General features: G+C 40.6%; 1 protein-coding gene across 1 annotated transcript in view; it reads right to left on the reverse strand.

Annotated features, from left to right (window-relative positions):
- The window catches only part of DST (dystonin), a 310,119-nt gene that overhangs the window by 160,910 nt on the left and 127,199 nt on the right, over positions 1–22,010 (reverse strand). The window contains exon 9 of the mRNA XM_009879834.1: positions 6,588–6,754. Within this exon, the coding sequence (XP_009878136.1) occupies positions 6,588–6,754 (167 nt within the window). The remainder of the gene's footprint in view (positions 1–6,587; positions 6,755–22,010) is intronic.

Genomic DNA, 22,010 nt, shown 5'->3' on the forward strand with positions numbered 1-22,010 from the left:
TTCTGTGCTGCATTCACTGTCAGCCTCTGTTCCTCTCTCTCGTTTGAGGATAATAGCCATTTTCTCCTTGCTCCCTCTCTAAACTCTACACAACTTAAAAGTATAGGCATCATTAAGGTCTTGCACAAAGTTTACCAGTGTCAGAGGCCCCTTTGGATCACATCCTCACTTTTCATTAACAAAAACATTTTCCTTCTAACTTGTGCTCAAAATGCACCCCTTTGAACTCTATCACTAGTTTCCCTCTCTGCAGCACTTCTAATACTTATCATTCTTCTTAGGTGGTGCCAAAATTTGTAGACAACTGTCTGCATGCAAGGTCTCAGCAAACCTTGGTATAGCGTTACATGAAATAACCTCGCTTGTTTCCTTGTTTCGAACCTTTCATGTGTATACTACACTCCTGCTTGCTTGTCAGACTGCTGCCTGACCCAAACACAGTTTATCCACTTTTTTTCCTAACCAGTGTCTTTCCATTTGGTATGGTTGCTGCAATTCACCTAAAAGTCCAGGCATAATTGGACATGTCTATGCTGAAAGTGTACAGAGGCCCAGATCAAGGGCCCATGACTCTTAAATTGCTAGTTCTTCCCACAGCATGACCATGGCCATTGTGATTCACAACCTCCCAGGCAATACCTGGGCCCAGTTCAAGGGACAGCACTGACCCAGGACTGCTCTCAAGAGGCTACAGCCTGTCTGGGGGACGGAGGGGAGACATCAGCCATGCAGACACAAGCCCTGCTGTACTGTTTACCCAGACAGCAGGGGCTGGGCCTGCTTCATTTATGAGAACAGACTTACCACCTGAGACTAGAACTTAAAAAAATATGGCTTTATCTGGGAACTGAGCTTGCAGTTCTTCCTGAACAGACGCTATTTTTCACCATACAGGCACCACTGGGGCTACTCATTAAATGCTATTATCTAGTTACACAAGAACATACTGCTCTTTCTGGAATTCCTTTTGTAAGTGTTAAAAGCAAAATTACCTCTTTATTATAAAGATTGTAAGAATACAAAAATAAAATGTAGAAAGGAGTGCACACATTTTTACAAAAAGCATGCATGTCTGATGTTAGTCGTCTCCTCCTACCCCCCATACTTCATTTTTTTCTTTAGAAAGTAAGATGAGCTGGTCTGTTACCACGTCTGCTTTCTGAGTATCAGTAGCCACTGTCCTTATCGAAGTTCTATAGGTGCCATTTAATTGTAAATCTTACAGCTATTATTTTTCCTATTTCCTAAATTCCATTTTCAGAAACTTTTTAACTGAAATAGCTTGCAGTCCTTATGTACCAAAGGCCGTACCTCAGGGCAGCCTGAGGTAAAAAAAAAAAAGCAGTTTGTTACTTCAGTGTAACTTTTTATTTGAATTTGCTTTGCTTTAAAACAAATGTATCTGCAAAGTGTAATGTAGATCTCTAATTTAGATTACTAGCTCCAATCTGGCATGCAACTCCTAATGAAAGAAGAATAGCCTTCATTCTCTATAGACACCAACTGTTTCTATGTATTTTACCAACAGGATACAGTTCTAAAAAATGAATATTTCTTGTTCCTAGGCAAGAGGCATGTACATATGAAAATGAAAACACACATCAAGAGCATTTACCTAAAACACAGTCTAGTAACTACAAATACATTATAGAGCTGCAAGATGAAGACCCCAGTGTGTAGACAACAGTATCTCCAGGAAAATCTGGGCATTACACGCTGATTAAAGTCAGCCTCCAACTTTGAAGTCTGACTTACAGGTTTTTGCTACATATGATATGATGGTATGAAAGAAACATCACGTACTTTTTAAAGTGCCTGAAGTCAGATTTCTTCCAACACAACACACTGAAGCAAATAACACGTCGTCAATGAGAAATTAAGCTATAAAAGGCCAATTACATAAGAGATGAGACATACAGAATATTCTCGAATCTCTGGGGCATATTTGTAGCTTTCACTAATGGACCTTATCACCCATCCAGAGAAAGGTGTGGAGGTTCAAAAGAGAGTCTGAAAGATTATATATTTAAATAAAATTGTACAATTAACAAACCTGGTAATGTTCAGTATTAAAACTGAGTTTTTAATTTTGTAATTTTATTTGGTCTTGCTATGAAATAACAAATATTCACACAGAATGAGAAAATGAAAAGTAAAATCCATGGCCTGCAATGGAGCCCCCTGAGGCAGTTCTTGAGGCTGGTGTGGAGCCCCGTTCATTTCCCAGGGATTTAACCGCGTACAGGATGTTTTAAAATGGATGCTTTATATACTCTTCAGAAGTTCAGCTGAGTAATCTTCAATCTTACCCCATACACACAAACCACTGGAACCTGCTGAAAACATAAGCAACCTTCTCACATGGAAACAAATTACATTTTCCTAAATCTGGGGGGAAAAATCAAGTTGTATATGGAGCCAAGTACCTTAAATAGAATAATTTTTTCCTCTCATTTTGGTCATTCATGAAACTACTTTCCTTTGATTTAAAGAACACTGCAAAAATCACTGGAAACTCACTCATACTCTTAACAGAGGTAAGAGGGAAAGTGACTTAAGGCCCTTACAAAAAGCTCTGACAACCTTATCCTTGTTGCTTGAGAGGAACAAAACCAAATATCCTGCATTTGCTCAGGAGAGCAGGTGATTGACTTAAGTGTGTGAGATCCGGCGCCTGCCTACTGCCCATGTCCTCAGGCTCGGTGCTGGAAGCGGAACGCTGCCAGCATGGCTGCGGGTGCATGCAGGGCAGGGAGATGGGGAGGAACTGGGCTCACCCAGCCACCACACACCAGCCTGCTGATCTCCAACAAGATGCTGCAGCGGATACTACAGTTAGTCATGCCAGGGAAATGTCGGCCTTATCCTACTTCTCCCACGCACCTTGGGTGGAGCAGGGAGCCATGGCAAATCCATGCACTATTCCTGCAGTTCTGCATCATAAATCTCAGGTGGCTTGCACCAAAAAAAAAAAAAAGGTGCTGGGATCCTCTGCCGGGACGGGGGAAAAAAAAAAATGGAGACCACTACATGCAGCCCAAATGAAACAATCCTCACCTGCTGTGAAGAGCAGGCAGGCTGTCGGCCCTGCCGAGCGGAGAGGCTCCCTGCCATCTGGTGACTGATTCACAGCCCAGCTCCTTGCCCAGCCCTCCACAGCTTCAGCAATTTCCTGAAGTCTTGAAGCTGGTGTGTACTTGTGATTTAAAAAAATCTCGTATGCCTGGAAAGGAGGTAATTATAACCTGCCACTCCAGTCCTGTCACCTAGAACCGAACAGTGACATCTCCCTGTCTCACAGATGACCAACTGTAGGGATCATGCTGGACCCATACGGTTTGTGTTCTCGACCACACACCCAGAAAAGGCCTCTCAGCCATGGTGTCAAGGCTGTGAGCATGGAGGTTTGCCTGTCTGCACTCAGGTTCAGCTCAGAGACAGCATGGCTCCTGTCCTCCAGGAGCTGCTGGTGCTCCCACCTCTGGCCCCTGGCTGAGCTATGGCCCCTGCAGCTCTGCAGCCCACCTGCAGGCCCACATCCCGGCCCAGCCTCAGCCTGTCCCCGTCCCCAGGAGGACCCCCGGGGCTGCCCCAGTGCCCCCGCCCACCCTGCTCATGGCTGGGGCGGTGGGACGGTCCCTGGCTGCCAGGCCCTACCCTGGCAGACCCTCCATGGGGACCCTCTGCTGCTGTGCCCTGACAGCTTACTGTTGCTCAGTACAACTGCCATTCTAGATAAAAGTAACACACCTGGGTATTTCTGAGTCTTCTGGTTATTACTGTCATAGCACTTAATGTCATCTGCTTAAAATTAGGTCTGGGTCGATTTAAATCCCTTCCAGGGCTGGCAGTGGCGATCCTGCTGAGGAGCCCTGTCCCCACTTACAGAGACCAGATACTGCTCCTGGCCCAGGGCACATGGTGCTTCTCTAAGGAGAGCTATCTCCAGCGAGCACAGCATACCTGGCTCAGGAGGGGCTGCCACACTGCACCACAATGGACAGATGTACACCCACGGGGGTTCTCCGTGGTGGCAGCACCACAGTCCCACCACACCACCCGAGCAGGCACCCCTGGTCATCCGTCCTGGTGGAGCACGCCAGCTGGCAGCATCGCAGGATGCTCAGCCTTGCTCCTGAGACCACTTGTGATCCACAAATTGGGAGCTACTAAAACAGACCAACAGAGCATATGGGCAACCACTGCCAGAAATGTGCACAATTTGTTAGTGTTTAACCTACTTGCTGCTCAGAACACAACCCAAGCTTTGAAAGAGCTCTCTGGAGTAAAACACTGTAGTTAAAAATATCAGATGACTGTTTGGAAAGACCATTCCTATCCTGTGAGCAATAGCTGGAAATTATTATCTCTGTTTTAATGGTACAAAACGGTAAAGGAATGAAACATAGAAGCTCACTGAAATCAGTGGAAGAATCTCATGGATTTCATCAGCAAGACAGAGTCCAAGAATCTGTAACCTCTCACAGCAAAAAGACATCAGATAAGGACGGTAAACATTCCTGGGAAGGACACAGGATCCTTAGGTGGAGAAGATATGTTTACAGGAAGAGGATAAGCTAAATGGAAACTGGTACAGAAGCACACAAAATGGGGACTTGGCTCCTCAGCCACTGAATCATCTGCTTTGTGCAACACACTCCTCTCAAAGGTGCCTGTGCTTCCCCGCTGAAACGCTGTGAATGAAACTCACGGAGCGCTGCCAGAAACACTGCTCCAGCAAAGCGACTGCAGGTACTCAGACGTGTCTCAAGGTATTAACATTTGCACAGCTGGAGGACAGAATTCAAGTTTTTCATTATTAATTAACTGATCTGTACCACAACTACTAGTTGCTGAGCTGTAAAGACTACACTGCTCTATATAAGTGGTACAAGGCTCTGAAGAAGCTCTGGGAAATATTTTCCATTATTCCATCTCATTAAGCTACTTCCTTTTTTCCCTGCCCTCTCTCTATATCTTTCAAACTGTTTATTTTTTCAAATACTTGTCTGTGCTATGCTCATTCTTTTAGCCACTCTGTCCTGAAGTAAAACAGCCTAGTCTTTTGCCAGCTATTTCCCTTTGTCTTGCCAATGTTGCTAAAAGAAGACTTGCTTGCTGGCATGCACCTCCTCCCTGACCGGCTACCCAGAACAGAAGCGTTAGTCAGAAAAAGACCTCATTGATTCAGAGGCAGCTTCATTTTACCATGCAGCTATGCACTGCCATGGCTAACTTCTCTAGGACTCTGAGCACTGTATGTTGTCCTTACAGCCTCTACACAGAGTGTGAGGAAAAGGCTGCATCTGCTTGACTTGTCTCCCATTTTACTTCAGTGTCCTGGTCCCCATACCACATGCACGTTGGCTCTCTGTAGGCTTCTTTCTGTGGTGAGCCAAACAGTCTCACAAGAGGAAATCCAAGAACAGAATAATCTGCTCCAGCGCCTGTTCCCTGGAGCTGCATTAAAACATACCAAATTTGGCACTTTCTACTTGGGACACTCCTTTGGTATTATACCAAGGAAATTATGTACTCTCAAACTTCCTCATGATATACCCCAGGGAATAGAGCACAAACTCTTTAGACACGCTATAATAAAAGCCAGAAGTTGCAAGCCTTGCACAGCGAGGGACAAGTCAGTACACGCTAATTAGCCCAGTGGCCAGAACACTCTCCCATGAGGTCCTCTAAGACAGAAACCTTCTTATTCAAGTTAAGAACCAAAAAATGTACAAAACCAGAGAGATGCCGCCAACCAAGAGGGAATGCCTGAGCACAGCAATGATCTTAAATCTCATTCTTCTGCTGAGTTTTGATGCCAAAGTTGGTTTTGTCAAGAGAGACCTGTTTTTACTTAGAATCCAGAATTAGAAATCCTCTCGTCAGTAGACTTCTTCAACTGTACTTTAAGTAAGTTAATGTAGTGCATCCTCAAGCTTCTAGCCACAGCCACCAGCGGTTCTACAAATGCCTGTTTATAAGATTGTGGTCATAGAAGCATAGAAAGGGGGAGAAAGTAGCACAATTCCCTTCTCAGACTGAGAATGTTCAAGCCAACTGGTCCTGTTTTTCAATGAGAATACCCTGCCATTTCACAGGGGACACAGAATAGATCTGGGCTCCAAGCAGAACCACTGAAGAAGCTCCAGGGGCATGGTAAATTCATACAGGAAACAGTAAGGGGATCTTGGGCATATCTCAGGTCTTGCAGTAGTTGATGGATTTCACCAGCAGTGCAGTTTTGGACTTCAGGGATCAGTTCTGATTCTACCCTGCCTATACTTAAATGTCAGAATGACAAAAAGGAACTGTGAAAAAGATTGAACCCTGGAGACATTCTTCTCAGCAGCTTGGAGGTGCCCCATGAGAGATGCCCAGGATCTGTGGAGATGCTCCTCTGAGGAAGGAGGGACACGCAAGGGCTAATGAAGCATCCTTTGGCTGCAAACAGCAGGAAATTGCCCAGGGAGAGCCAGTATCATCTCCACAGCTGCAGTGCTATTACAGGCACAAATCACAGAGCCCTCTCTCTATGTACATTAAAATGCTGCAATTAATATTTTTCAACAGAACAGAGTACTTACCTGTATTTATGAATGATGGCATTAAATAATCTTCCATCGCGCCAGCAGGTAGTGAAATTTTCACAACGGATTCCAGCATAACCCTCGGTTGTCTGCTGCGACCACAGAAGCAGTCTCTCTTTAGCAGACATGTCCTCTGACTCTCCAGTAACATGGATATCAGATATCTAAAATATAGTTAAATAAATATTAAAATTACATCTAACGCATAATAGTTTAAGATATTGCAGAAACCTACTCTGCATTACCGAAGAATTTTCTGTCTGATAACTGCATACACAAATATGTTGCTTACTCATGTACTGTATTAATATTCTTTCACATTAGTATAACCTTACGCACTCTTAGCATCTTCAATATGAAATACAAGATCCATAGCTTCTCAATTTTCTTCGGTTAGCTAGTTCTCAGCTTCTTAATTTCTGAGGACAATATAATACTATTGCATAATGAAAAATACTTAAATATGTCTATTTTATGTTGTTAATGTGAATAATAATCTATTTAGTATTATATCTATTATACATAAATGTTACATAATTACATATAAAATACAACATATTTCATACATATACATTCACATCTATGTAATACATATATTTATATTACACATACTTTATTTAGCTACAATGTTCCTCTCTTAAAACAGGTTAAATTACAATATATGCTGTTCCAGAATTCAGTAACAAAACAGTCATTTACAGTGAAAACTGACAATAATGGTTTTAGAGCAAAATTTTCTGAGAAGCATTTTAGGAACGACTGAAAGGTTAAAGGCTTATACATGAAAATTTTCCCTGATACAGAAGGTTTGGTTTTGTATTATCTAAGCATTGTCAACTTCATGTCAGACAAAGTAGGAAAGAAGTATTGGGAAGTTTACATACAAATACTACTTTACATTTTCCAATAATGAAATCATTCAGTTTGCTTAGAAAACTATTACTGTATAAATACAAAGCAGACATTTCTCTAATTTGCTTGTGTATTGCTTGCACCTTATGTGATAGAAATGGTATTCAATGGATATCTGAAGCGCAAGATACAACAAAAAGACAACATGCCTTGATAAATAAGGTGATATCACAGGTTAAATTTCTTCCGAGTGGCCACCTTTTACCACTTATTCCAACAACAGTAGATAATATACTATGTTATTCTGAAGAACACTAAGAACCCAAGTACCATGAGGCACTGTGTAAGGACCCAAGTACCGTAGCTCAGACATTACAAAAAGCAGGCTGAGGGACTCAGGCAGAGGCAAGAGGGTTTGAGACCATATCAAGATTTGTAGGTGGACACTAAGCACCCCCATGAGCCCACCTGGAAGAGGCCGTACCGCGCAAGCCTACACCCAGCACTGCCAGGACAGCCAGGTCTCCTGTGGCTCTGGAGCCAGCCTGAGGTCAGGGCTCGGGGGAGGTTTGCCCACAGACAACCTCGGGGACGAGGTAGGTGCTCAAGCCAGCTGCAGAAGAGGCTTAACTTGAGCTGTGTCAATTCCAGCAATCCTGTTCTAGTATAAACCAGAGCACTACGTTCATGAGGTCAGATGCGACAGTCATAAAGATGCCTCCTGGCCTTGAAATCTCTGCACGCAAAGGTGTTTTCTGCCTGGACTCTTCCTGGGGGAATTCAGACAGGCTAGGCTGGTAATTATGTGTTTTTCTCACATTAGACCCACACAAAACACAGTACTAGGAACAAAGAGATGTAGCTTTCCTACTGACACCGCTACGTCAATGCCTAACAGGAGGTGGTGGGAAGCACTAGGAAGCAGGGGACTAAAGGAAGAGCCTTGGAGATGTCAGGGCAATGTAGCTGCCGCAGCACTCACTGCAATTTCTGTTTAACCACCTTTCACTCTTCCAGGGGATGATGAGCATTTACAGCCATACAGTAAATGGTAAGCAAATTTAATGCAGGGAACAAATTAATTTACATTATTTTCTATCCAAGTATCCACAAAACACCAAGTTGTGAAAGCAGTTCTTCAGATACTTATCACAGGCCATCATATCTGCTAGCTCCAGGTAAGGGAAAGGTACAGGCACTGACGCTAGGAAGCAAAGTAGCTTTAACTGTTCAACTAGTCCATAAAAACCTCCAGATATCTGACAGTGTTTTTTGCATCCTATTGTCTCCAGCTTCAACACTGCACATTTTTAAGAAAAATCAAAGAGAAAAAACCCAACCTTTTCTGTTTAAAACACTGAAGAGAAACACATGCAGCTGTGGCTGTTTATAAATTTCTAGGTATCAAAATCCTGCACGGAGTATTTACTACATGAAATCACACAAAATACAGATTGTATGAGTCCTGTATGTGAAGACAACAGGGAATCCAATGTGGCAAAACACCAACTTAAAATCACTCTGAAAATTTTCTTGTAAAAATCTAGGGAACTCATCTGTAGTTTAAGATTTCCTTTCTGTGGGTTACCTTTACTCTTTGGTATTTCAAAGCAAGAAAGCAAACTAAATATTTTTTCAGTAGCTTTAGTTTCTATTCATCACAGAACAACCAGATCACAATATAAATGAAGTCAACCATTTACTACTTATCCGGACATCGCTTCTGAAAGAGATGATGTCATCTGGAAGTGCCAGATGTCTAGCCAAAAAAAAAAAAAACCTATAATTTTTTTCCCCGTTGTTTTCAGAAAGTCTTTTATGTGTAATCCTTAAGTATCACATTTTTTAATATATTCTAACTAAGCAAGCTAAAAATGTAATTTGCTAATGGCCATTCCTTACTGCTAAGTTCAAACCTTTCTCCCCCTTCACGGTTAATTGACTAGCGATGGCTATGTACATTTCAGACAGCAGAGAGTGCAAACACAGCATATTTGAGTGCACATTAGATTCTTCTGGCAACAAGTGATTTCAGACATACAAACAACATTTGTAGCTATGGACACAAACACAAGGAGAATGTTTCTTATTCTGAAAGTGACCACCAGGCAAGCTTGCAATCCAAATTTTGGAGGGCTAAAACATGGATTTCGCTCATTACCCTAAGATCAACAGCATTTCAATCCAAAATCTTCCAAGCACCATTTAGCACCAAGCACCCTAGTTGGCCATCTGAAGAAATAGAAATAGACTAGACTGGCTTTCAAAACTGAAATTGCTTTTCACTCATGGAGGTAGCCTGCGTTTCAGTACAGGGTAAAGAACACTAACATTAGCCTGAGACCAGAAACACCCTGAGTACTTCTGTTCTCTAAATAAAGTATTTCAGATTCCAAAGCCAAGATTTCAGACTTTTGCATAAACACCAAATTCATATTTAAAAAGTATAAAAATACACTGATGGAAATGGTGAGTCAAAGCACTATATTTTATTATGCTTACAAATATGAGCTCTATTTTGCAAGATGCCCTATTAACTTGGAACTACTCAACAAGTAAAATACTACCCCCACAAAATAAAGTGTCAGAGAGACAGAGAGCACATCTTTCCTTTGATAATGCAGTAAGGACAGTATAGATACTCGTCTACCAACTATGCTTTATCATCAATATTTATAACATCATTTGCCACAGAAAAGAAAAAGAAGGAATACTAAATTAGGAATTCTAGAACAGAAAACAAGTTAAGAGGCAATCAAATCTTTTATTGTTCAAATTTTGTCCTTCAAAGCAAACAGTCTGTGTGAAGCTTTCATTCTTATATCCCACAAACCTATCATTTACCTGCTATCATCTGTTACTAGAAGACGTTTGTTCCTTGAGCATGGAAGACATTATTGAGTTTGCATGAGTTTGAACAGTTCAGAGAATCATAGAATCATTATGGCTGGAAAAGACCTTTAAGATCACCAAGTCCAACCATTACCTAACTCTACCAGGCCCACTTCTAAACCATGTCTCTGAGCCACCACATCTAGACGGCTTTTAAACACATCCAAGGATGGCGATTCATCACTTCCCTGGGCAGCCTGTTCCAGTCTTTGATAACCCTTTCAGTGCAGAAGTTTTTCCTAATGTCTAACCTAAACCTCCCCTGGCGCAACTTGATGCCATTTCCTCTTGTCCTATCGGTGTTAACTTGTGAGGAGAGACCGACCCCCACCTCTCTACAACCTCCTTTCAGGTAGTTGTAAAGAGCAATAAGGTCTTCCCTCAGCCTCCTTTTCTTCAAGTCCCAAGTCCCTCAGCTGCTCCTCATAAGACTTGTGCTCCAGACCCCTCACCAGTTTTGTTGCCCTTCTCTGGACACACTCCAACACCTCAATGTCTTTCTTGTAGTGAGGGGCCCAAAACTGAACACAGTACTCGAGGTAAGGCCTCACCAGTGCCGAGTACAGGGGGACAAATCACTGCCCTAGTCCTGCTCACCACACTATTCCTGATGCAGGCCAGGATGCTGTTGGCTTTCTTGGCCCTGTCCACCAACATCCCCAGGTCCTTTTCTGCCAGGCAGCTTTCCAGCCACTCCTCCCCAAGCCTGTAGCGCTGCATGGCGTTGTTGTAACCCAAGTGCAAGACCTGGCACTTGGCCTTGCTGAAGCTCATACTATCGGCCTCAGCCCATCAATCCAGCCTCCAGTTGTTTGCTAGAGATCCAGTCCTCCAAATTATCTCAAAGCCTGTGAATTACAAGTTATGCAAGAAAAAGGAGACAGAAGTAATTCTCTGCACAGCCCAAGTATCTCAGAATCAGCCTTAATTGGCACCAAATACACTATTTCTTGTTTGTAACTGGGAGAACCAGTTCACCTCTGCTACTGCAAGTGTTTGTTCTCCACCTCTAAGTTTCCTCTGCAAAGAGTACACAAAATTCATACACAAGAAAGTCTCGAGCTCTTTGCTCGCATTGATTTCAGTGATGCAGTTTTGAGTCCAGAGCAGATCAGAGAACACCTTCCAAGATATCAGTGGTGGTGCTGGATTTCTGTGGCTTGTTTTTTACAGTGCAAAAAGAAGAGCAAGACTGGTATAGATAGTAATGAGTCTTCCCTCTGATTCCATTTTATCCCAAATGTTTTGAAGCAAGTCTAAACTTGACGCAATGTACTTAACAGCACAAAAATATATAATAGGCTAGAGATGTACGATGTATAATGAAATGTATTCTGATGGCAGCTAGAAAAGTCTGAAGAACACAAAGAAATAAGAGAAAAAAAGAATACATGAATATGGAGAGACTTTGAAATGCTATTTTCCACCTAAGCTAAGTAGTTACGTGTTGTGTTTGAAAAGGATTGCTAACAGCATGTTGAAGGAAGTATAGTTATACAAATGGAATTTGAACTTGCATGTGATCACAAGAAGTCATCTCCCCTGACGTTACAGTTGGACTTTGTGACTTTCCATGTGGCCATAAATTCAAGTGCTCCTATTCAGCTCTTGCAAGGCTTTATGGAGCTGCGAGTCCAGCTTTGGTCAACACCCTTCAAAAAATATTGGATCAGTTGAAGCAGATCGAAAGAGAAAAACAAGAATGACAAAGATCTAAAAATACATGACTTGTTAGGATTGAAAAATTTGGTTTATTTATTCTAAGGTAGGGAAAACTGAGGGGAGATCTGACAACAGTCTCCAAATATGTAGAATGCTGCTGCAAAAAAAGGTAATAAATCAACTCTTCTGGGAATGGGAAAAGAACTAATGAGTTTAAAATGAGCATACGTGTTTTCAGTTAAAACCACTTTTTTATACAGAAGACAGATAAGCACTACAGTAATTACTCAGGAAGCATGTGAAACCACCAATAAGGCAGACACAGAAGAACAAGTATCAGTCAAGAATGGTTTTCATTAAGTTATCTTGCCTCCAGGTACGGAGATGACCTAGATGACCTGTCCAGAACCTTTCCAGCCCTAGTTTTGTAGTTCCATCAATGATTATAGATCTTCATTCACCAGCATTTAAGGTGGATTGCGCCTGCTTCTTTTGAGTATTACAAGGAAGCAAATAATACTACACCAATAAAGCAAAACTCCTGACTTCTGCACCTTTGCCCTGTTGATCACATTCCAGAAGATGAAGAGGCATCTCTCCCTCTCTTAACTTTAGTACTTGAATAGATAATACAAGATTATATGATGGTGGACATAGTTGGGAGGCGTCCTGTTATCTTCTATTTGTAATAATAACTGAAAAAATAAACAGATGACTACTTAGCCAGAAGTATTCCACTGAACATGCTGATTACAAATAACCTACATTTTTTTATTTAAAAGCAAGTATATTGCCTTCAGCCTGACTCAAATACATGTGGGTTTTTTTCTTGTAGATTATTAGTAGTATTGTAGATGAGATAAGAAATCCACCGTATCAGACCCTATGTAGATGCATGGCAAGACAACAGCTGAGGAACTTGCAGCCAAGTCAGCAGCTGAGTACTGGACGTAGATGAATGATTCTGTTTACATATTAGACATTTTTTTCTAGAAAACTTTTACATCCATAAACCAGAACAGAAAATACCACATAACAGACTAGAAGAATAATGATGATTGATAACGTGATACACCTATGTCATTGGTTTCAACACAGGCTCACAATCACCAAAAACTTGTGGCAACACCAGCTGGTGTTTTGCTGATACTGAATGAAAACCATGGCTTGTTTCTGCACAGGAGACACCAAATATCACAGTGGCAATATCCCCTTGTAGCGAACCAAAACTACAGCCTTAATTTTCTACTCTACCTCCATTGTGCTAAAACATCACTGAGAAGGGGTCTGCTGCTCACAACTTCTTGACCTTAATGCAAACTGCCATCTGCTCTAGGACAGCCCTGAGTTAGAACAGCATCAGAGCATATCTTGCTTGAGGAAATAATCTTCCTGTAATAGGAACAAAGGCTGAACAAATTAGGCTCCAGCAGACAGTAAAAAAACTTTTATCTCAAAGCTATTAGCTTCAGAACACCCTGCTTACCTGAATTTTGCAAATAGGAAAACAGAGGAAATGAGGTAGCACATATTTGAACACAAAATCATAATTGTTTTGCATGCATAGGAAGACGTGCCAGAGAAATAAACTCAAAGGATATATTCCAGTAGTGGGGACTATGCTGTTTCAGAGGGTAAAACGTCATATCTCTGGGACAGCACAGATTAGCCAGCTGTACCAATGAGTTTCCTCTGGTGTCTGTCTCAGTTTGAAAAGCCAACACACTTTCAAGTATCAGCCACATCTGAGGCACTATGTAAGGTGAGTACGTTACAGCGTGGGTAAGCTGACAAGGTGAGTGGAGGCTACTGATCTCTGTAATTACAGCAAAGAATATGGTAAAACCTGAGATGGGTAACTGCAAACCTTGTGTATTAGCTCAGGCTGACAACAGGAACATTGTGGATTTGTATAAATAACAGCTTTACTGTTTTATACTAAAATACAAAACATTCAAATACTTGCTTAGTTCTCAAATGCAATCAAAAGGAAAGTTTTCATGACTTTGTAAAATAAGCTAAAGTCTGAAATCTAGTCTTCCTCCTGGATTTGTTTTTAGGTCAAAGCTAGGTGCTCTTAAAATTACTTATACTCAGAATTTTGGGTGAAGAAACAGAACAGAACTGAAAACCAGACATTTCAGCAGCTCAGGCATTTAGCCTGATCTGTCAATAGATTTCATATCCATATAATTATGCAGTGTTTTATCAATATGACCAGCACAAGTCTCAGTATTGATGTAGGCGTTCAGCAAAAGCCTCATTTTTTCCCCCCTTCCCCCTCTGGTAACAAGGGGTATATGCCTGCTTGGAAAGATAACTGCAGCAATGTCAGAAGCTGTATTACCCTGCTTATACAGGAAAAAAGCAGCCACGCTTGGCTGAACGGACAAGGCCTCATACTCTTTTGCTCAGTAATGACGTTTTATTCAAATCAAAGAACATCCCTAAGCTGTTTCTGAATTCCAGCTAAGATTAAGAGGGCAAAGATCTCCGTCTGTATTAGGAGGCTATTTGTATTACTGCATACTGTGTGTTGTATGTCGGGCGTGTTATCTGTACTTAAAAACTAAGCTTGGAAAAAGTATAATTTGATTCCTCTTACGAAATTAAATTATATAAACAACAGAAGTGTAGTTACTCGTTGCTGGAAAGAGTACCTTTTGCAAATGTCCACTCCCTCTGTTCACTCAACTCAAAGCTCAGATGTTCCTGTTGAGCAAGGGAAAGCAGTTGTGGACCACAGTGTAGTATCAGTGTTTGACCCACACCTACAGATTTGAGTTGTACTGAAGATAAATGGGGCAGAACTGGTAATATGGATTGAATTGGTAAGCATGAACATCAACAGACTTGCTTTCCTTCAGATACTCTGCAACTAAGCTCGTATTTTGGTTGCTTTTACTGTAAAAGGAAAATAATCCTACCCTCAGAGAAAGATGGAATTTCAATAATTAATATTAATAGGGTCATATAGATAGCTTGGGAGGAAAGACCTTTTAAAAAAAGTGCAGAGCATTATTAACATGATTTATGTTCACTTTCTCTATTTCAAGCTGCCTACATATTTCTCTTTTTCTTCAGTTCCTATTGGCCATAACTGAAAAGAATTACAAATATTCCTTTCCTTGATACAAGACCCAAAGGAATTACAAGACCGTCAAGAGTTGATAAGAAAATTTACTGCAGATATTGAATGTGAACTTAAACAACTCTGTAAAACACTCCACCTGCTAGAACCATTTTATCATGAAAATCCTTTTCCTAAATTAGGAAACAAATCAAACTACAGACAGCAAAACAGCACAAGGATACATCAACACCCCTGAAGTATAGAGGTATTACTTAGCCTGTGAAAAAGATGAATTAATATGTTCTGTCTTACGACTACCTATAGTATCATAGCATGTGTAAAAGGCTTATACACAGCAAAGTGAACGTATTTTTGTAACAGTAAAAATACTGTTCCAATATTTATTCTGAGCTAACTTACAAAGATAACGCACCGTGCCAAAATATTTACCTTGCTTCGGTTTGGTGGAATGCTAAATGATGCCTTTTCTTTTGGCAATTGGGAAAGCACAGCATCAGAAGAATGAAACTTCTTTTGTTCAAGCAGCAGATCACTTTTGCTTTCAGAAAGAAAGTGATGCAACTTTTCAGATTTATTGCTTTCTGGGACATCTTCAATGATTCTGCAAGAAGTTATGTTTAAACCAGTTTCTTCAGGTTGTCTGCCTAAAATGTGGATAGCAGAGTCCAAGCTGGCTGCTTTTCCATAACAAAGAGCACTAGATTTCTTCAAGAATGCTAATTCTCTCCCGTTGCTATCCTCCGAGTATTTCCTCTTCCATGTACAGCGCCTCTCTGAACTCCTCTTGTCTTGTTCCTTTAACCACGTCCCGGTTTCATCAGACTTGGTGAGCCTCTGATTATCACCATGAAAACTGTCCCCACAAAGAGAATCACTCTTTGTTTCACCCGGTAAAACTTTTGCTTTAACAAGATGAGACAAAGGGTCTGTACTCACGGGCAGAGCATTACCAGCCACTGTCACTCTCCAGGGGAAGGAATCAGCCAATCCCTCATCCTTGGAACATTTCTCGGTGTTTTCTGAAATCCCCACTTCATACCGGCTTTTTTCTTCATTTTCTTTAACCTGTACTGACTCTGGTCCCTTGTCGGTTGATTTCTTCCTCCTTTTTCTTCTGAAATATTTTCTTCCAGGGGAATGTTTAGCTGGACTTAAGGGAGCTTTGGCAGGATCTAAATACTGTTCCTCCTTTGCAGCCCTCACACATCCACAGACATTCCCCATTTGACTTTCCGTTTCTCACAGTCGCACAGTCTCATTCATTCCAGTATATTTACATACACTTAAATCCTCCTCAGAAAGTTAAGAACTGCCGTTTGCCCCGTAATTTCTTCCAGACTTCATGTCCATCCTCCTCAGTACGTAGCCATTTTGCTTATGAGAAATGCACACGCAATAAACGTTGTGGCAGGGTGCCCAGGCAGGGCCTGTGTCTGATTAGACACTGTGGCTTATTTCTGGCCACCAATCCTCTTAAATAAACATCACTGCTTCAGCGTTGGGCTGTAATGCTGATGGCCTTTCACAGAGATGACATAGCATTTATGAGCAATAGAAAATTCTCGCATGCATTTTAACTTCCCGTTTCATTTAGTAACTCGAGCAAGATAAAGTAGAAAAATATGCAGCAACCTTTGAAACTATTAGCTACACTCCAAATCCAAAAGCAAGCAGTGCAGCAAGCAGCGCAGCAAATAGCAGGGATTTAGTTAGATTTGGTTTGCACTTCATATGTTTTTATTACGTATCCAATGACCACAGAAGGGAAGATTAAAGTGAAGGATCAGAGATTGCTCTGACAGCTTGTTAGGGGTCAAATTTTTATTTGTGTGTGGAGTTTTGATAGCAGCTGATGTGATTTTTTCACTGATTTGTCAGCTATAAATAACCTGCTGCTTCACTACTATCACACAAGCATAACAGCTTGCTCAGGGCAGTGGTGCTGCATACTGGGGGCTGGAACTCTGCAGCAGATTTAAACCTTCTGGCAGATAAAGCTGAAACAAATCATAAGAGCCAGTCTATCTAGAAAACTGTCCACAAAGTTACTGTTTATAAAAATGGAGCTTTATCCTCCTCCCACGCTCCTGTTCTGTACGCATGTCTGTGTAGCTCTGAATATAACAGCCAAGAAGCATCTAACTACATATGAAAACTAGGTAGAAATGTAAACTATTAAAATGAAAGCAAGTCTAATCACCAACATACTTGGTTTGAAAAAAATATCCATGTTTTGAAGTTTCAGCTTCATTTCTATTACCAATATTAAAAAAAAATATCAACAGAGGTAGATGTGCATAGTTTCTCATGCTGAGAAAGAACTACCAGGTGACTTGCCAAGCATTACCAGGTGTTACCATTGACTTTCCCTTGTTTATTTGAAAAGGAATTGCAATAATGAAACCCAGAGACTATCCCCAGGGACCAGTTCCACTGAAGTATTCTATGACATTTTACTGACAGGACCTAGAATGAATAATACAGCAAAGAAGCAGGATCAGCCTCCAAAGAATTTCCAACACTACAGATGCTCATTGCTGACCACTCTCAGGGCACTGGAGTAAAATTTGACAGTGATGCTTAGAAAATGTTATACCATAACACTAAGGGACTAGAAGGCTGGTACAGAATACCCTGTACCGCTGATAGACAGGCAACTACCTACAGGCACAATGCTAACATGTTTCTTTTCAAAGTAGATATTCATGCCATGACCACACTCTCTTTCATGGCCTCAATTTTTAATTGCATTTGTAGTATGCTTAACATACAGGTGCGGTTGTGACATTTGCTCCCTTTAGTCACAATAAAAAGCTGTATTCTAGTCAGCTTAGAAAAGTGACTTTCAGTCAAGGCCCAGAGGACTCACTGATTCAAAACACATCCACACGGGACTGGGTAGGGTCCTGACTTGCCCCTCCTTTAACTAACAGAAAAACACATTAAAAAAAAATAAATCAAAACACAGTCTTTGTAAATGACATCACTGTGTTTGTACAAACAAATGGCTTTTAAGCTTGAAAATATACCCTCTTTCTCCTCTCTCATTGGAACAGAAGATTCAGGACTCTGCAGTGCAATGGACCAAGACTGATTTAATGTCACACAGATACAGCTTCTGGTTTAATAATAACATGTCTAATAATAATAATACTACTACATGGTAAAACTGTATAATAATATTGAAGTATTACATTATGTACTCATAAAAAAAGATGACTTATGACTATCCTGATAAAGCAGAAATTACGTAAAAGGTTAAAGAGTCCAGCATTTAAATGAAAAATTGCAAGCTATCAAGCTATATTAAATGTCTAATCAAAAACATATTAAAGTAAATATAGCCTAACACAAGTACACTGCCAATGTTGTTCTTCATCCACAAATTTCGCAGGACTTAAGAATTTGCATAAAAATACTGCAAATTTAAATTTTCCAATGCAAGCGCATATTTAAATTAAGACACAGGGGCACTGAGGTTTCTGAACAATAATTATATTAGACTATCTGAGTTCTAATGGAGTGTGATTTAGTACATACTTTCTTTCAACTGTTTACATGTTTAACAATCAGTATGATATCATGTTCTTCCAAACAGAAAATGTCCCTAAAGCATTCTCTGTTATTTCAAAACTCCTCTTTGAACTGGTGTCACTCTGACTGTCATAAAAATGTAAAACCAAACTAATTCAATATAGGTCAGAAGAAACACATATTGTTATTTCACACTGACAATCTGTGTTTTGTAATGTAATCAGTAATTTAGAAAGTCTCTGATTTAGCACATCCTCTTTCATATATCCCTTAAATTTGGATTATTTTTTTTCTTAAGACTAGGCAATTCACTTTTTCAGAAAATCTGGTGCTTCTGAAGTGGAATTAAAAAACTGAGGCAGCAAAAAATACAAGAAGCATTTCTGAAACACTGGTTACAAGCTCACTGCTCCCAATAATCCGGGCTTACTGCTGCATATTCCAGGTCAATTTAGTTAAATGCACAGGGTATATCTGCAGCTGCTCCTAGAATTTAACCATTTCTAAATATTAGCTAGGAATAAATGTCTTCCAAATATATCTCTGCAGATTATTAGTAGTATTTGTGTCTTTCTATCATCCTAGAAATAGGTAATAAATCTGTATTTTTGATGCTTAATAACCTATTTAGCAATACTTACCATCTGTTCCTGAGTGAGAAGGCCATCACCTCTCAATTAACAACTCTTTCTGCTGTTCCTTGTTTGTCCACAAACCAAAAATTAATTTTATCATCACTTCCACTTTATACATAACTTATGTTCTTGAACCAAAGAAAGGGTCAAGGACAACAGAATTACCAAATTGCATTTAGATCAGTTGTGGGTTTTTTTAATGTAAAAAAAACCCTATGCAAAATAATATTCCGTATTAATGGAAGATGATAAATGAAAGTGCAAGTAACTAAAGACAAAATGACCACTTTCAGCTAACTGAAATTCTATAAAGTTATTACTTTCCTCTCAGCACATTAAGAAATGGAGACAACAGGATTAAACTGGAGATACAGAAAAGGGAAATTGACATTTCCTCTAAAACCTGTCTGCTAAAGCAAAGAAATATGATACTCTAAAGCATCAAAAGAGACTACCACTGAAGCTGATGAGAACCACCACAACATAACAAAGACCTGACCACACCAGGGGCTTTGTCTGAGACGTCTGACTAGACCCAAATGGAAGCTAAGCACTGGCTAAAGCCAAAGATCCAGACGATCGAAGCTGTTAAAAATACTATCATGGACTGTTGTGTTTCTTTTCTTTTTTTCCTTTTTTAATGAAAAGTCCAAAGATACAAATTTATACACACCAGTGCTGGGAAGTTTTAAAGGGAGATTAGCAAAGGACTTTTTCTGGCACATAAACCCTTAAGAAGTATAACATGAATGAAGGATTAAACCAACACTTGTCTGCAATTTGATCTGTCTTAAAGGCTGCTTAATCACAAACAAGAGGTTAACATTAAGACATGGCAAACAAAAGATTAACATCAAGACATGAAATAGCTCATGTAGATTTGTCCAAGTTTGCATTTAACCCTAGATTTCTGTAACTTATCAAGCACGCCTGTGACTGTGAAAGCATTATGCTTTTGACACGGCACAGGTGTATTACACATTTGTTGAGCAACTGTGTATTTGTTAGTCTGTGAAACGCTGAGACCATTCATCCTTTGTACACTGCTAATTTATGCATTATCATTGGTTTCATATAGTTAGCAAATGTCGTACATGAAAGGTTATTCCACTTCGCAAATCAAACTATACCTGGTACCTTTTATCCTAGAATAACATGATCAAAAGCCTACTAGGAATGCATTTCAGGTAGTTTTGGATCTAGGATCCCTTCCCTCTCTTTTTTTTTTTGTTGTTGTTGTTTATGCAACACAGCAAAAGCAATGGAGCAATGGAGCATTTAGCATTACAGGAACGTGTCATTTCACGGTACTAAAACAGCATACCAGATAACCAGCAAGCATTTTGTTCCACAGCCCAAGGGTCACATGGAGAATAACAGAGCGATAAACATAAGCCAAAGAGAAAGTGAAAATTAAAGCAGCACAAGACAGAGAACAAGGAAAACGAATAAAGGCTTGCCAGCACAAAATATAACAAAGGTTATATTTGGAGCTGTTAGAGCTATCCTGGCAACCACTGCTCAAAATCTGAAAGAGCTGTTCAGCTTTCAGGTACCACTGAGGTACCAAAAGTCACAACCCGGAACAGGAGAGGTTTTATATCCAGTGAGATGGCTTACAAAAAGAGGAATTTGTTCCTTGTTGATGGTTTTACGAGATTAAGGATGAGAGATGAGCTAACTGCTCGTAAATCTTATCCCGCTACAGATATCCCATTATTTGTAGAGATAAAGTCTAAATATGACTCTGCAATGAGCCTTAATGCCTCTCGTCTTTGCTGTGATTCAGGTGAGTCCCGGAAATTCCAAGAACTCCACATACATTTTCTTACCTGAGAGTTAGCAATTTATTTTTTAGATTGCTGAAGAATTCAGGAAGAGATAACTAGAAGCTCAGCTGAGGAATAAATACAGGAAGAGTATATCCTATTGTGCTGAAGGACAGGTCTGCTGCACTGGGTAATGACTGGGAATTGCAGCTCCCAGGTGGAATACAGCTTACCCTACAACCACTTACAGTCAGAGATTAGACAACTGGCTGCATAGTTCCATCTTTAAATCTTTGCGAAGATCAGACCTTGAACTATTTTAGCTATTTTAAAGTAGACACAGATTAAACTTCAGTCCTTGGGCTCCAAGACCCACAGCTCCAGCAAGACCCAGAGGCAAGATGCAGAGCCAGCTGCCGCGAGCCAACTGCTCCCAGCAGAAATGGGTGCCAGGAGAATGGTGAGTGGAGGCCAGACCCAGCTCTCTCAACTTCACACTGCCACCTCAGGAAAGAGAGGAGGAAAGCAGGCAGCATGTCTCTTGTATGGTGACCTCATCACGGATTTAACAGCAGAGCAGCTGAAGCAGAAGAAGGTGCACAAGTCCCGGAACACCCCATTATTCTTCTGCCTTCTGCATGTCATTTACTGGAATGGACCACCACAGCTGAGCTGTCTCCTCCTCTGGCCACCCCATATGAAGGCCACAGCCTTCGTGACCAACGCAAGAGTGATTGAAAATTACTACCTGCATTGCAGGCTCTGAACTCCTAATTGCGGTAAAGGGTACCAGGAACTTGAGAAACGGCTGGGTACCTGTCCTTTATCTCACCTGAGTCATCTACAAACAAATCCACCCTTCTTACCTTTTTTGCCCAACACAAGTAAAAGTTTAACTGCTGATCTGCTGGATTAAATGAACAGTCTACAACTGCTTTGGGGCAGACTGATAAAGAATGAATTTTGCTTAAAGACTTATGGG

Source organism: Charadrius vociferus, unplaced genomic scaffold (genome assembly GCF_000708025.1).
Source record: "Charadrius vociferus isolate BGI_N301 unplaced genomic scaffold, ASM70802v2 scaffold342, whole genome shotgun sequence".
Lineage (NCBI taxonomy): Eukaryota > Metazoa > Chordata > Aves > Charadriiformes > Charadriidae > Charadrius > Charadrius vociferus.